The 17630-nt window shown below is 41.0% G+C and overlaps 1 protein-coding gene across 1 annotated transcript in view; it reads right to left on the bottom strand.

Moving 5' to 3' along the window:
* Positions 1-17630, bottom strand: part of FAT1 (FAT atypical cadherin 1) — a gene marked incomplete in the record, with an annotated part of 1563619 nt that overhangs the window by 189634 nt on the left and 1356355 nt on the right. Inside the window, 1 exon segment of the mRNA XM_044062507.1 lies at positions 12181-12324. Coding sequence (XP_043918442.1) covers positions 12181-12324 — 144 coding nt within the window.

Below are 17630 nucleotides of genomic sequence, written 5' to 3'. Positions count from 1 at the left end.
CAACCACTTGTACCAATTATTTATGGTTTACCCAAGGTGCACAAAAATCTAACACTTCCACCTATGTGCCCGATAGTATCTGGGAAAGTTTGGGTGACACAGCCACTCTCAATTTTTATTAAGAACTTGCATTCTCTGCTTGATACATGTGAAACAATTCTTAAAGATACTAGAAGTTTCCTACAAAAGTTGTTTGTGGCTACTTCCAACCTGAACACTAAACATTTTCTAGTGACAATGGATACAGATTCACTTTTTACAGTGATTCACAATCAATGGGGCATAAAGAATATTAGGAAATTTCTGTACTAACCACTGTTTCACAGCTGATATTAGAACTTGTGTTGGAGAATAATATTTTCTTATTTGAAGAACAATTTTTTGCACAGAAAGTTGGTGTAGCGATGGGCACAGCATGTGAGAGAGGGATGTACTATTACAAGCCAAAGGCTTCTCTAATCACATTTTGTGGTATGTCAGATTTGTGGGTGATATTTTTTGTTATGGAAATGAACAGCAGACTGCCTTGTAGAATTTATAGATTATTTGCAACAATCTACTGGATTTTTGAAATTCACATATAAATTCTCTTGCGATGAGATTGAATTTCTTGACGTCATGGTCAAGAAAGCAGAGTTGACACAGATAGTAACAAATATTTATAAGACACCTACCAGAAAAAATAACCTATTACACAAGAGCAGTATGCATCCATGGCATGTTACTTGAAATGTTATTAAAGGCCAAGTATATAGGGTCATGAGACTCCGCAATTATGAAGAGCAATTAATAGCAGCACCTGAGTCCCTGAAAGTGGAGTTTCTGAATTGAGGGTACAAAGAAGCAGATGTTAATACATGTATTACAGATGCTTTCACAGAGAGAGGGGTAAATGTAGGCCCTACTATGCAGACAGAACCAGCCTCAAAACTACTCAGGCAACAGAAAGACAAGAGCTGATTAAATTTCCTCTAACATATTCTTCTGACGTACATGGTGTCTGTGGTTATTAGAAGGAATTGGGGTGTACTAGACACTGTGAATGAGTTGAAAAATGCTACAGACAGTTCCACATTTTTCTTTTAAGAATAGCAAGTCATTGAAAAGGCTTTTATGTTACAATACCTCTATCTGTAATAAGGAAATGGCATCAGATAGAAAAGGTACTTTTAAATGTAGGAACTACACAGCATGTAAATATATACATACAGACTTCAATTATGTGCATTCTAATATGCGCTTTAAATTGGAAACAGATTTTTATGCTGATTGTAGAACCTGCAATATAGTTTATTTTAGTTACTGTATTAAGTGCGCCATGCTTTTTATGTAGGAATGAGTAATAGACAGTTGACGGACAGGATTCCGGAACATCAAAGAGAAATCAAAAACAAGGAGGACACTAATGCACTGGCTAAACATGTTACCAACCATGGAGCAGACCATTATTTTAGATTTTTAGTGCTTGAGATTATTTCTGAGAGCTTAAAAGGGTGGACATTAGGAATCAGACTGAATCCGCTGAAAAGAAGTGGAGTCCATCCTTAAATGAAGTTCCTGGTTCAAATCATTCTAGAAGGCTAGACTTTTGAAACACTGACTTTTTTTTTATAAGTTATGGTTTTAGTATTTTATGTACTGGCACTTTAAAGTAATGAGTATTTAACTGATGTTCTAATTACTTTTACTGATTTGTTAAAGTGATTTGGATGTTCTTCACAACTAGTCTGATGAAGCGGTAGCAATTTACTGGCTTTTATTTTTTATGTATTAAGTGTCATTGGATTTTACCTGCAGCTGTGTTGGTCTTGGTACTGTTACTGCATATCTCTGATCTTACTTTAAAGTACCATTCCTTATTCTGTTCTTGGCATTGATTTTCCAAGATTTTCACTTATTTGTTGTGAGCAACTGGAAACAGTGAGCCTCTTCTCAGCCGGTTCAGATATCTGCTTTCAAGGGGGCTAAAACAGGTGAAGTGAATGCACTAGTAGACATTGGGTGTCAGGGGCAGAAGAAAGTCAGCACCTCAACAGACATGATGTCATTAGGCCTCAGTGAGACTAGAGGGGGTACTACTGCCTCTCATTCTCTGCCGATTGACTGATTCCTTAAGCATTACATTTTTAGACTTTTCCTTTTTATGATGACAGAACTGTGCCTTTAGTGAAAGCTTGTACATTTTTCTGGTTATAAAGAATTATCCAGCTGGTGAAGGGAACGATGGCCTTTGTGCCATGTTAAAATCCACCAGTGTCCCAGGAAGGTCCAGAGGCTATAGCAGGTGAAGCAGTATCTTCCTGCTAAAGATGGCACACAGTGCTTGTATATTTAAACCTCACAGCCCTCCACAGGCAGTGCTACAGGTGATTACCTTTAATCTTCACACAGAATCTGTCCTCCCAGACATACTTGTCAGTAGTTTTTTCATGTGACTGGTGCAGACTTGTACACATCTATAACTAGCAGTACCAATCACAATAAAAGTACAAATTAAAATACAATTTTTAAATAAAAGTCTCTAAACTGGATAAATATTCTCTGGCCATTGCCTAGAAAGGACTGATGGACAGATGTACTGGCAAATGTCTGCTTAGTGTGGCAAAAAGAAATGAAAATAGTACAAGTTGTTCTCCCTTTTTAACTCGAAGTCAAAAGGAGAGGGTCTGCTCTGGGGATGTCCATCACTCCGGAAGTCAGGTCAGACGTCTGCAACATTAATCTTTATAATGAACACCCAACTACACATTTCTCAGAGACTTTGAGCAGAGAAGTGTTTTGCCTATTTAATGAAACAATAACTGTGGACTCACTTTCAAGTGAATGGATCTAATGCTTCATCCAATGCCCTAAGCCTGATCCCTGATGTTGATGATGGTTCTTACATGTAATTTCCTTGCAGTTGTCTCAAGACATTAACAAAGCAAGCAGAAAAGTATGCTCTTAATATGCTTGGATAAGGACTTTGGACTCCATGTTGGGACAGCATGTTTTTCACATTTAATGCAGTGTGTTGCTAAAAGTATACCCTTATACTTACGAAAATGATCATCAACTTTTACTTGCATGTTAGTGCATGCCAACTGTTAAAGCATGCATACCCTGGTTAAATCAGTGTGGGATCTGCCTTTTTTTCCATGAGAAACCCAAAGCTGTACAAGTGTTTTCAAGAGCAGAGTCCCTATTTCTTCAGACGCTATAGTGAAGAATCTAAATGTGAGATCAATTTAAAAAAGAACTTAACTAGCATTAACGATTCCTGGAATTTAATGTTTTGCTACAGAAAATAATATAAGGGGCAAGCCTGAGCAAGTTACTTTACAACACTCTGCCTTCTGCCCAGGCAATTGGAAGCCCCTCTAGAATCATGCATGGGGAACACCTGTGAGTCACAAAGAGTTGGTCACATGGAGAATGATGCTGCCTATACTTACACGCAAAGGCTGATAACCCAAAGATCCAAGAACGATACCAGAAAATGTAACTTAAAGAACTTGCAGTGAGGGCAAATGTTTGGAATACGGATAGGCTTACACAAAGTAGAAGTTACTCATGTTCATGATGCTATTGCTTACTTTTTTTTTTTAAATGTATGCAGTGGACATTACCCTTTAGAATTGCTGATGCATCTTCTCCCCTGCACACACACACACACACACACACACACACACACACACACACACACACACACACACACACACACACACACACACACCCTTCAGTACAAACGTGTGGTTATTCAGTAACGTTTTCTTCTGCAGCACTGTTAGGCTGCAAGTGTGGTGCCACGGTACCACCATACATGATGTGGTCAGCAACTTAATTCAAGTGACAGTTACTTAATGTGCGCTTTGTCTGTATGTTTAGTAATGTCATTAAGAATAAAGTGTTCCCTTTCTGCAGTGGTGTTACTTAGTTTCACTGGTGTTACTTAGTTTCAGTCTTGCTAGAAGGAACTGGTGTTCCCTTACTCTTCCATGCACCTGCGGACTGTTTTGTTTCCATGTAACCATGTTTGTATTCATCTCAGGAAGGTGATACTTCAAACTTGCACCTACAGGAAAGTGTTTCCACAAGCAAAGCGGGGCTGGGTTACTTACCGTATAAAACTGTTATTGACTGTTACATGTCAGCACCTTGCTGCCAACAAACCCTCGGTTTTTATTCTTCAATGTATATCAAAGGATAGTGTTCCATATATATTCATAACGTTTCTGTAACAAGGTATATTTTGTAACATGCTTTTGCTACTCGGCATAACTAAATGAAAGCATTTTCAGGTGTAAGCTGCATCTCTGAAGGTCTAGGTACTCCTAATAGAGTATTAAGGGTTTTCTTTCTTAATTATCGTAATCTTGACACAAGCCTAAAGGACATCAAGTTAAAGGCTTTAGAAATTCTGAAGTTAAAGCAGCAAAGGGTGACAAATAATGATACTCCTGCGCATGACACTCTGAAGAGAGTATTTATTTTAAAAAGGAATAATTTTAGATGGCAAGAGAAAGTACAGTTGTGTACCTACCATAAATGTAGATGTTCGAGTGTATTCACTGTTGCAGTCATTACTGTTGGGTTATCCTGATGGCAAGCTACCCGCAGTCGGCCTGAATTCCAAAGTCTTGGTCCGGCGTCGGTTGCTGTCGCCTCTTCCCTGACATCAGTGCGCCAGGGGTATAAAAGATGCAGCTGACGCCTTTTCTTGCCCCAGATGTCAGGTGCCCCCAAAAGGGTATGCTAAAAATTATGCCAATAAACATTCAAGCACTAAGGTAAACATTTCCTTCATCAACAAGCAAATACACCACATAGGTTGTATAGAATAGGGAAGTACAGATGAGACCCAGCAAAAGAAAGGGGGATGGTGGGAGGGTAACCTGGACTGCAACAGTGAATACACTCGAACATCTACATTTATGGTAGGTACACAAATGTACTATGTTCATCGTGTTTCACTGCTGCAGTCATTACTGTTGGGATGAATCCCAAAGCTGAGGATGGGTGGCTGGGGCTAAACAGGATTAGGAGAAGCTATGAGGCCCTGCGGAACTGCAGTGGCAAAGCCTGCTCCGGATTTAGAGTAGAGAGGCAAGTGGTAGTGCTTTGTAAATGTGTGCACTGAACTCCAAGTTGCAGCTTCTAAAATGTCCTTGGTTAGTACTCCTCTGAGGAAAGCTGCTGAAGTGGCTGCTGCTCTGGCTGAATGTGGCCTAATGCCCTTAGGCACTGATATGCCAAATTGTGAATAGCAGAAAAGAATACAATGGCCTATCCATTTTGAAATAGTCTGTTTTGAGATAGCCTTTCTTTGTGATACTGCAGCATATGCCACTAAAAGTTGCTCAGTCTTTCTGAAAGCTTTAGTTCTGTCTAAGTAGAAGCGTAGCTGTCTGTGTATGTCCAAAGGATGCAGAAGTCTCTCACTCTTGTTCTGTGGGTTTGGATAAAACGTAGGCAAGTGAATGGTTTGGTTAAGTGCCACACTGGACACCACCTTAGGCATAAATGTCGGGTTTGTCCTCAGAGAAACCCTGTCTGGATGGAAAATGATAAAAGGTTCCACAGCCATGAGTGCCTGTAACTCTGAGACTCATCTTGCAGAGGTTATTGCTAGGAGCAGAGCTGTTTTCCAAGATAAGAATTTTATATCAGCTGTTAAGGCTGGCTCAAAAGGAGGCAGTGTGAGTTTTTCCAAGACATAATTGAGGTCCCATGCAGGTATTGGTGCTCTCCTTGGAGGTCTTATGTTTTTTGGCCCCTCTGAAGTACTGCCTTATTAAAGGATGAGAAAATATAGGTGGCTCTGTATTGTAATGGGCTAAAATGGCAGAGGCATGGATCTTAATTGATGAAAAGGATAGGCCTTTGTCCAGCACCTCAGTTAAGTATTGTAAAATCTGAGGAATATTAGGTACAAACATGTCAATTCCTTGTGCCTGGTTCCAAGCACAGAAACTCTTCCATTTTTCTGCATAAGATTTTCTGGTACTGGGCCTCCTGGCTTCCAAAATAACATCCATCACAGCTTTGGAGAGAGGAGTGTTCTGAATGGCTACATTACCTGCCATGCTGCCAGATTTAAGGTCCTAAGTTGGCTGTGCAGGACCCAATTGTTTTGTTGGGTCAGTAAGTGAGGAATTTCAGGCAATGTCCAGGCTGGACCTTGAGACATGTTCTTTAGGATTGGGTACCAGCGTGGCCAGTCTGGGGCAATAAGAATAATTTTTGGCTTCTCTTGTCTGACCTTTAGGAGTACCTTGGGGAGGAAAGGCATATACTGTTATGTTTTTCCAGCTGAAGGATAAGGCATCCACTTTCCATGCTTGCTTGTGATAAGTCCTTGTGCAGAATCTCTGTAGTTGGCAGTTGTGAGGGGAGGCAAATAGATGTCTGGGCATCCCCATTTCCTTGTCATCATGCTGAAGACTTGTGGATCCAGTTTCCACTCGTGGGGATTCATGAGGTTTCTGCTTAGTTCGTCTGCCAGAGTATTTATCTTTCCTGGCAGGAATTGTGCTTGCAGGTGAACTTGGTAAGTCAATGTTGTGTCCCACAAAGTCATGGCTTGTCTGCAGAGGGGGTAGGAATGTGTGCCTCCCTGCTTGTTTATGTACCACATGACTGTAGTATTGTCAGTCTTTATCAGTAGTTGTCCTGGATGAAGTAGGTCCTTGAAAAGCTGTCAGGGCATTCTTAACAGCTAGCATCTCTTTTTGATTGATATGAAGATGCATCTGGCTTGCGGGCCATGTGCTCTGAATACATTTTCCTGCCATGTGGGCCCCCCAGGCATAATCTGATGCATCCGTTGTTAGTGTCTGCCTGGCTGTGGGTAAAGTGAATGGCTGTCCCTTGTTGTGGTGACAGGCCTGTGCCCACCATCGAAACTCCTGTTGCAGGCAGGGAATGAGGGTAATTAATGTTTCCAGGCTGTGGCAATGTTGAGTCCAAACACTTTTTAGATACCATTGTAGTTTCCTCATATGCAGTCTGGCATATGGAATTAGCCGAATGCAGAATGCCATGAAGCCCAAAGCCTGCAGAATTTTTCTTGCAGATAACTGGGTCTTTGTTGCCAACATTTTGAAGTAAGAAGTCAGTTGCCTTTGTCTGGCGTGTGATAAGCCATCTGGGCATTTGTATTTAAGCTTGCACCTAGGAATATTATCTCGAGAGGGTACTAGTTTTGATTTCTTTTCGTTTTCTGTGTACCCTAGGCAAATTAGTAATCTTTTTACAAATGCCAGATGCTTTAGTAGAATGTCCTTGTTCTCTGCTTGAATAAGGCAGTCGTCCAAGTAAGGATATATTTGAATTCCTCTTTGTCTGCAAAATGCAATTACTGGTGCCAGGCATTTTGTGAAGACCCTGGGCACAGTAGATAAGCCAAAGGGCAGTGCAGAGAATTGGTAGTGCACTGAGCCAGCTATGAATCTGAGGTATCTTCTGCAAGATTGTCTGATTGGGACATGCAGGTATGCCTCTTTTAGGTCCAAAGTTACAAGCCAAGCCTTCTTGCCCAGCATGGGCAGAAGTTGTTGCAGAGTCAACATTTTGAATTTTGGAACGTCCAGAAATGTGTTTAGAATAGACAGTTCCAGTATTGGTTTCCAGGCTTTGTCCTTTCTGGGTACCAAGAAAAGTCTCGAGTAAAATCCTTGTCCCTGCTCTTGCTGTGGTACTTGCTGAATGGCCCTCATGTCCATGAGGGATGAAACTTGCTTTTGTGCCTCTGCCCATTGATTGTGTGGCAGGTCTGGCATACCTTTTGCCCTTGGCAGAGTGTGAAAGTGGAAACTGTAGCCCTGAGACACTATATTCAAGACCCATTTGTCCTGGGTGGTAATGTGCCAATTTTGTGAAAAAAGTGCAAGTTTTCCCCCTAAGGGGGCTGCCAAAAGATAAGTGCTTGGTGCTGGCAGAGGAAAGTCATTGTGACTGTTTCCTGTATGGCTGTGATTTGTCTTCTCCGCTTTTGGAGGTAGAAGCACCCCATTGTTTAGGCCTGTATGAGCTTTGGGGCTGGGATCTGCCTCTGGGGCATCTGTATCTGCCTCTTTGTAGCCTGACACTGGAAAGGACCAATTCTTTGTAGGCCAGTTCCTGCTAAATCTGGGTGGCTGCACCTGTAAGAAATCCTTAACTGTCTGCATAGATTTCGCTTTGTCCTCCATTTTCTTCAACACCTCTTCTGCTTTAACACCAAACAAAGTATCATGCTGTAATAGAGCATCTAATAATTTTGCTTTAACATGATCAGGCAGATTCTGTTGCTTTAACCAAGCATGTCTCCTAATGACAGAACCCGTAACAGCAGCCCTGCAAGAGGCCTCCAGAAAATCAAAACCACATTGCAAAGTATGCTTTCCCACTTGTTCAGTTGCATGCAATAAATCCTGCATTTCCTTGTTTTCTGCACATCCAGAATTAACATTTTCAGTTTAAGCAGTGACAGTAAGTATTGCTGATATTTAAGCATATGAAATTGACAATTTAAAGCCCTCACAGCCAAGGTAGCAGCAGTGTAAACCTTTTTCCCCAATCTGTCCAGTGCCCGTGAATCCCTATCAGAGGGGATGGGGTTTTTTGCAGTGGAAGCCTTGACCCCTTTGGGACCCTGAGAAATAGTTTCTGGGTCAGCAGCAGGGTTTTTATAAAGAAATTTCTGTGAATCTGGAACCCTGTAGTATCTGTCTGGCTTAACAGGTGCAGGGGGGTAAAGAGTCAGGAGACAGGCCGGACTCTGAAAATACATCCTCTACAATGTCTAAAACAGGGGGGGGGGGATAGCATGCGGCCTGTGCAGAGGTAGTAAAAGAAAATCTCTGAGCCTTTTCTTAGATTCTGAGTAGTCTTGGCTCTCCCAGTGGAAGTGCTCCCTCATGGTATGCAGGGTTTCCCCAAAAGAATAATCCTCAGGAGGAGAGGCGGAAGGGATAGATTCTTCAGCATCAGAATCCTCATAGGGAGGAAGAGAGAATTCCTGTTCAGAAGAGGAGTCAGAGGAAATGGGAAACCTGATCTGAAGATTCATACTCTGTCTCTTGCCTAGGCCTCTTATCAGGAGGGGGATGGGGACCCCTGATCAAAGCAATTAGGTCTTCGGCCATTTTGAGCATCTGTTTTTTAGGCATGGAGGCCTGTCCATGGGCTTGCTGCACTTGTTTCTTTATCTTTAGTGGTGCTTTAGTCTTTGCCTTTGAAACTGTAGTCGGTTTTACATACAACTGTGTAGGCCTGAAAACACCCTCAGAAGCAGATGCCTGCTCAGCGGCTCCGGACCCATCTGAGGGAATATTTTCCAAGTGTACAATACCTTGAGTTTCCAGCGGCCTAGTCTGCTCCACGTGGGAGTCGGACACGGCCTGCGGCTCTGAGGTAGCGTGCGTCAGGGGCTGCAAAAGCGCCTCACTGAGAACTGGTGAATCAGCGACTGGCTTAGAAGAAGCCTCGTCATCAGCTTTGGACCGTGGATGCCTGTCCTTTTCCTTGCGTTTCTTGTGAACTGCGGTAGTCGGATGGCTATCCGACGACATTGTGTAATTAAATCTTCGGCCAAAGTAATGAAATGCAAAATCATACCGACGCTTAATAGTGTGTTAGTTAAATCTAGCACAAAACCTACAATTAGCAATGTCGTGATCAGGGCCTAGGCAAGGAATACAATAAGAATGGAAATCCTTATGAGGTATTTGCTTCACACAAGAAATACAATTATTAACCTTTTCTGACATCGGTCTGTTGCAAAAAAAAAGTTTCCCCAACAATGTACTTAGCTTTAAATGAAGACTTCGGATCTGAAATTCGAACACGAAAATCTCAGGAGTCGGCCGACCAGCACTTGCGAATTGCTTCTGCTTCTGGCACCGCGCGGCAAGAAAGACTAAAGAAAATGGCGTCTGCTGCATCTTTTATACCCCTGGCGCACTGACGTCAGGGAAGAGGCGACAGCAACAGACGCCAGACCAAGACATTGTAATTCAGGCCAACTACGGGTAGCCTGCCAGCAGGATAACCCAACAGTAATGACTGCAACAGTGAAACACGATGAACATCAAGCAGCACATGGACATGTGTGGTTGGTGTGCTGCAGTACTTTTTTTTTTTTTTTTGCAAACTTCAGAGGGATGTTCTTAATTTTGAGTCAGTTGGGGTGGAGGATTGTATGCATTTCAAGGAAAATAACACAAGAGACACCACCTTTTATGTTCTGGGGTTGGTGAGTGAGGGTGCTTGACAGCAACATCCCTTGAAGAAATAGGGGAATGTCCATTCCAGAGAGTGCAAATCTCCTTCTCTTGCACAGTTGTGTGTGTGTGTAGATATATATTACACACAAATGCACACACCTACAGGGACGCAGGGTAAAAAAATTCAAACCACCCAACTGGCTGCTGGAATGTTGGCCCTTCTCCGATGAGTCTTGCCCTCAGTGCAGAAGGAATAAATGGGTCAAACAGCTGAGAGGGAACTGATGCTTGGCAGATAGTCGGAAAAATGAGCAAAAAAAAAATGTTCAGCTTATTAAGAGACTAATTTCTCAGTTACAAATGGAGCTCACAAACAGGAGATCAAGAAAATGTTTAGTTATTTAGCAATATATCAGCAGCACTTTATGACTAAACAACAATGACCATGGAATTTTGTTTACTGACATTACAAAAGCCTTTCATACCATACGCTGCTTGCATGTTTGCCTTTCTTGAGCGAGAATTAGACTTGCTCTACACAAACCAATCTACGTAGATTGTAACCAATAGAATGTTGCCTTACTCTTCCTGTACATAAAAGGTATTGAGCACAGGTATCGTCATTCACTTTTGTTGACTGCTACTGATGTAATGATCAAATGAGCACTTAAAAGGCTTTGAAGTTTTAGGAGATGAAACAATATGAAAAACTGTGAAGCTCCAGAAAGAAACAGAAAACAAAATAGGTGAATCAGCCTCAGTCAAGCATGTGACAGCATGTGCTCCAGATAGAGAGGCAGACAAACTTAACCTCAAAGTGTAAAGAAAATTTTGAAACAGGCCTAGCTGGGGGTAGGGTTGCCAGCTGTCCGGTTTTTGACCGGACTGTCCGGTTTTCTGGCAAATTGTCCGGTTACCAATTTTATTCAAAACCCGACACATGAAGTCTGGGTTTTGCACCACTGCCACAATTTGTTTTTACCGAACAGAAGAATTAATTTTACATATGCATAGAAGGACAAAATCATGCTCTACCAGCATGCAAGAAAGCTAAGAAGCCGGCATCTGAGGTTTTTATTCAATTGTTATAAATCACGGGCTCACTACTGCTTTCTTCAGAAGTAACGCTACGAACTGTGAGCTCACTATCAGTATCAAAGCGAACAACTAACGGGGGAGGGGTGCATACCAACCGCACGGCATTTAAGAGTATGTGGTTGCGCAATCTCCGTCTGGAAACTCTTCTCAAAACAGTTACTGTGCCAGCTCATGGATTAGGGTGCAGTTTGGATTATTTTTTCACCTACCATAAATCTAGGATAGTTCAGGATGTATGGGTTTGCGAGGAATTTAAGGAACTAAGTGAATGTGAAAGATAGGGTGGACGATTTTTATTTACTTTTGCTGCCAGTGTGCCTGAAAATAACCTGACATGTTACTGCTCTTGACATACCACAACCTTCTTTCTTACACACTTACACTGTATCTTGTGGTATCCATCAGCAGCTATCACCTTAAACTGCCAGTGTTGCTGTACTGTACAGAAAAAAGACTTCCCAACAGCTACACATTATGTTTCCAAAGTTAGATCTCCATTTCTACTGAAAAAATGAAATTACATACTTGAACAATCTTGTTGCTACTTACTACTGCTCTAGATGTACATTACCCTTCCTCTTTAGTATACCCAATGATTTTCCACATTCATTTGTCTGGTTAACCTGTCTTTGCAGATATTCTATCTACATCCCCCAGTACTCCTGACAAAACAGCCTGTCCTCCTTCCTACTACATTTTCTTTCTAATATAATTGTCCAACTGTACATCAAAATTGCAGATACATCATATGCAAATGCACATGTACATCTGATCAAATGTCAGGCTGACAGAAGCAGTGTTGTGACTGGTCCATTACAGAAACATCTGACGACATGCATCTCAGCATAGCAAACAGTTAATTAGACATTACATTTGTTAAGATAATCAGTGTTACCTGGATTATGACACTGTAGTTTGCTTGAGAGAATGTTGGCGGATTATCGTTTATATCAGATACATCAATATTAACTGTGGTAGTGTTGGACCTGGGTGGATTTCCACTGTCAGCTGCTTGAATTGTCAAAGTATAACCTGAAATCTTCAGAGGAAGAAAAATAGTTATATTACAAATGAAATAAGTCAAGAGCATTAGCTATAGCAAAGAAAACTAATGGGTTACACATTTGCTGGTACTGAGGCAACACACACCTAAAGTATTGTTGAGAATCACAAATGCACTCAAATACTAGACTTATTACTTTCTAAGAGTTTTTTCAGACTGCAAACTCAACATACTACTGCTCTGCTACTTTGATGCGCATTCAAAATGTCATGTGCTGCTTATAATGCAAACAATTTTACATAACACTACACATCTTACATGTGTTGTGCTATTTTCCCAATGAATTTTTATTGAACATTTACATTAAATATTTGTAATTGAACTGTAAGCTGCTCTACTAAATGGTACAAGACACATACTTTCTTGCTAACATCAAAATTTCTTATTTTCATCCCTTCTTAGTGTCAAGGCATCAGCCAATGAGCCATCATAAATAAGCTAGTTCTGGAGAAGGTGAGCTGCGATTTCTCAAAACAATAGGTCATTGTTACATGCACACAGTAGGAAGACAAATATATAACTCAAGAGCACTGCTGGGCACAGAACCTTTAAGACCTTCTATGTCTTCTTCTTTCGGCTTTTCCCGGTTAGGGGTCGCCACAGCGGATCACTTTGTCCGCTTATGACTGGCGGTGGAGTTTTACGGTGTCAAGTTGTCAGCCCGGCGTCCAACCTTCCACAGAAGGCACACACACGCACTCACGCCTAGGGCCAATTTAGAGTGCCCAGTCCACCTACAACATGTCTTTGGGATGTGGGAGGAAACCGGAGCACCTGGAGGAAACCCATGCAACCACAGGGAGGACATGCAGACTCCGCACAGAAGGCACCCCAGCCAAGGATCGAACCGGGGAACCTCTTGCTTGGAGGCAGCAATGCTAACTGCTGCACCACCGATGCCACCCCATATCATGAATAATAAAATATATTTAATAAACTTTTCCCAGATACTTAATATGACATCTTATATGCATATATTTCACACACACATATAGGAGTTTATTAAGACCATCTATGCAAACATCTTAACTGCAATGAAAACAGGAAATATTTTCAGCAAAGCACATTCCTCCACCTCCTTCCAATCAAGTCGTCACCATTCCCATTCTGAAGAGCCATTAGCTCAGAAAATGGTGAAAATGTACTAAAGATGCAGGCACACAAAAAAAGTCAAAAATACTCTCTCTCTCTTATTAAACAAATGCAAGTCTCCCCTTCAGTGTTTTCAGCAGAAATTAAAAGGGTTTTGGACTGTCAAAGATGAAGGCATCTGGCTACCAACACAAATATGGAATGACTGTTACAGTAACAGTGAAATTTTTATTTTTTCCAGTTTTATTTTGGAGTGACCAATTTTGCTGACCTACACTACATTTTATTCAGCAGACATTCTCCCAAAGCAATGAGGCCTGTTTTAATGCTGCCTTCTCTCATTAACTTATGTACTACAGTTCTTGTGAAGCAGTCTGAAAACTATGACTCAATTACCTTTGCTGACTTTGGGTTTGGATGGCAAATTATAGCCTTGTTTCTGCTGATGGAATTCACACTACTGTTACTGCTCTATTAAGAATGCAGGGAAGCAGTCACTCATGAACTAGAGATTTATTTCAGGCTGGATAAAGTGCCAGGCATTTTTTACAGCACTGTGATGTTTCTTCACCTTAACTCAAAGTTGTTAAAGCTGCAAGTAATACTCAGCTTTGGCGTTCACATATCTGAACACTGGAAATAGGGAATGTGTATTTGTTCAGTGGAGTTTGCTGCCCATGATTTTTTTTTAAAACTAGGTATCCCAGTGGATACAGGTATCTCTTTTTTTCAGGGGCAACCCAGGATCATTGTCTGGTTAACTGACTTGCGCAGATACATATGGCAGGGAAATGGAGGTGGAAGGAATCAAACCATGTCAGCAACCTGGGCTACAAGCAGCAGCATAGCAGCCCAAAGCCTTAGTCCTACTAACTGTCAAACATATTATTGTGTTTTCATTTAGGAGTGGACTATGTTCTATTAAACACTATTTGTATTTAGGCTACATGACTTCTCAATCTGTGGGGTCCTGGTTGGCTTTTTCTATCTGTACCGATTACGGTTTTACTAACTATCTTTCACTGTGTATGCTACATTCAGATTTGGTTACTTTGTTTTTGCTGTCTACTGTGCCTGGTTAACTTAGAAACATGTTTTATATCATATGTGTATTTGTGTCTCTATCAGATTATTGAAGTTTTAAAACTTCGAAAGTCAAATGGTTGGGACCATATGATCGAGGTTTTGAAACTTCAAACGTTTTAAACAGAGATGTGGTACAGGGCAGAATGTGAAATTTACCCTTTTCCACAATGTAGTATGATCTCATTGGTATACATAATTAGCAGGGGATGTGGGGGGTGCAGGAGGGCTTGTCCCCCCGCAAAAATGTTAAAAAACTGAACAATAAATAAATAAATAAAAAAGTTCTAAGTAGTGAAACTTTGATCATATGGTCTCGGCCACATGAATTTCAAAGTTTCGGAACTTCGATAATCTGACATAGATCTGTGTATTCTGTTCTGCTGATTTTATGTTTAGGTCATATTTCTAGCATTCATCTTTGGATATTTCATGCGTTCAACATTATCTACCTTTGTAACTATTGAAATTTACTCCTTTTCTTGTTTCAGTCACCACATCTGTAACATACTCAGCCTTAAGCAGGTAAATAAGGCCTGAACTGAACTGTTTACTGATTAAAAGGATGAAGCAACTTCCTCGGTAAAGCAGTCGGTTGATTCTTTGCTGCTGACCAACAAATATGGTAAATTATATCACAGCAAATTACCTCCCTTATGTACATTTCTAGGTAAAAACCTTTTTTTCCTGAAACAGACTTAATGGACTTAAAAGCATCATCTAACAGTTATCAATAACATGTACAATGGGAACATGTTTCCACATATATCTCTTAAAGCTCTGAAAAATAACTGAAAGGAATAACTGCTCCCTTTTTTACAGGCAAAATTTAAACAGATACCAAAGGAAGGGAGTACAGCAAGCCTACATATATGCACTTACAACACTTTTACATAATCCTTAATGCCTTTATTATTGCTGTGTGCTTAACCTCGATTTGCACTGCTCCTCAACAATCATCTCCCTACAATGCTTCTAGTGACATTTATAGTACTAATTACTATGTCAGTAATGATACTTAGTTGATTATAGGATACCAAAATGAATCTAAGGATGCAGAAGTTTGCCAGAGTTTTTGAAATTTTCTTCTGTTTTTACATTCTACCTGTCTGAGATGCACATGGTTGCCTTAACCTTTATATTGCCCACAGGCAGGCTTTCCTTCTCGTCTTTCCACACCTAGTCCACCTATCTCAACTCCCTTTAAAGCAATGCTTCTGCAAAAAAAAAACAAAAAAAAAAAACTATGAAATTGCTGCTATTCAGAATATCAAACTTTGTACAGTACTTTATTTCTGGAGTATCCGGAAATCAGAAAGACTAAGGGCAATCAAACCGATACATTACTTACCAAAACATTTCAGTGTTTATGTGAAAGGCATATGCATACTGCTGTCACACAGCAAGCTTTGCAAGAAAGATGTCAAAGAAGTCCTACTCAAACTGTAACCATGTGTGTGCACAAAAAAAGTGAAGACTGCAAAACTAAGCACAATTCAAAACAGAACTAAATTCTCAGTTAAACTGTCCTTCTGAATCAAGAATTCCAAGCAGGCAAAGGACACGCATGGCATAAAACCAAACGATTTATTTAGTAAAAAACATACAAGGGTTTTCACGTACGCGAAAGCGCTTACATGTCTTTTACTAAATAAATTGTTTACTTTTATGCCATGTGTGCCCTTTGCCTGCTTGGAATTCTTGCATTATATTTTTGGAGCCTGGCCTGGACTTTATCTGGTGCAGTGGCTTTGTTTTTGCCGGTCTTTCTGATCCCTCCACTTGGTTGTAGCTTTTAAGTGTTTTGTCTCTAAGACTTTTCTAAAAACAAAACACAAGCTGTGGAATGCTGACACAGCCAGTGTTATCCATATTACTATACAAAAGTATAGTGATATTTTTATCATAGAATTATAGGAAGTTAATATGCTAATGGCCCTAGGGCCCTTACAAACCTAGCCAAGTTCTACCCTTATTTCCATGATCAGCACCTATTGCCCCTGTCCAAGAGGAAACACAGGCGGTGAATTCACGGTTACCCATCCAATCATCCAGATTGCGTTTGAAGAGGCCAATGAGGTGCTCTGTATAACATGAAATGGGAGTCTGTTCCAAAGGTGTGGTAATCTCCAGCAGGTTCTTATTAATGTCACACACCAGGTTAAGGTCTTTAGAGCAAGTAACCCGTGTACCATTTGACTTACGGATGTGAAGCATTTCCAATAAAGCAGAGTCAGAGATTGCCTTGTATGCAAGGCAGAGATCGTCTTGGAGTAGTCTGTATGAAACAGAATAAAGTAACAGTGATTTAAGATGATGCACCTAGGACAGATGCTGAAAAACTCGAATCTGCCTTGTGACGAACCTTTGTGGTCTCTCTAAATGCTGCAAGTGCTTGGAAAGGTACACACCAAAAGAGGCGTTCAACTCAATGGTTACCCTGATGGGAGAAAAATACAGGGAGATTATAACTTCATTTTTCTGGAGCCAATGCCCCTACTTATGAGATGAGCAATACAGAATGCCCTTCTTACCATTGTGCAGACATGCTGGTCAAAGGTAAGGTTGCTGTCCACCTGTGTGCCCAAGTCTCTCACCACTAAGTGCGTACTTAAGGTGTTACTACTGATGTGGTAGTTAGCAGGAACATCGCTCCTAATGAAAGGGATGCCAATACATTTTTTGCACTGAGTTTAAGGTCATGACTTTGGCACCAATCATTTGTGTAAGATCCTCTGGTAGGATGTTGACACTATTTGGAGATTCTATGACCGCTCCCAGTTGGCAGTCATCAGCAAACTTTGTCAGTCACAGACCTTTAGTTTTTGCTTGTACTTCAGAGAAACAAATTCCAAACAGAAAAGGTCCCAGGACTGATCCCTGTGGAACACCACTGGTTACAGGTCTACTGTTGGAGGTGAATTCTCCTATTTTGACTATATGGGTTCTATCAGTGACCCATCTAATGATATAAGGGTTGATACCTAGCTGAGTGAGTTTCTCAATAATGCCTGAGTGGGGGATAGTGTCAAACAACTTGGCTAAGTCTAGGTAGGTGTCCCCTCATCCAGGGCCTTGGTGACTGTCTCGAAAGTAGTCCACCAGGT

This window comes from Protopterus annectens, chromosome 2.part1 (assembly GCF_019279795.1).
Source record: "Protopterus annectens isolate FY-2018-M chromosome 2.part1, PAN1.0, whole genome shotgun sequence".
NCBI lineage: Eukaryota > Metazoa > Chordata > Ceratodontiformes > Protopteridae > Protopterus > Protopterus annectens.
This window is presented reverse-complemented; position numbering and strand designations above follow the sequence as displayed.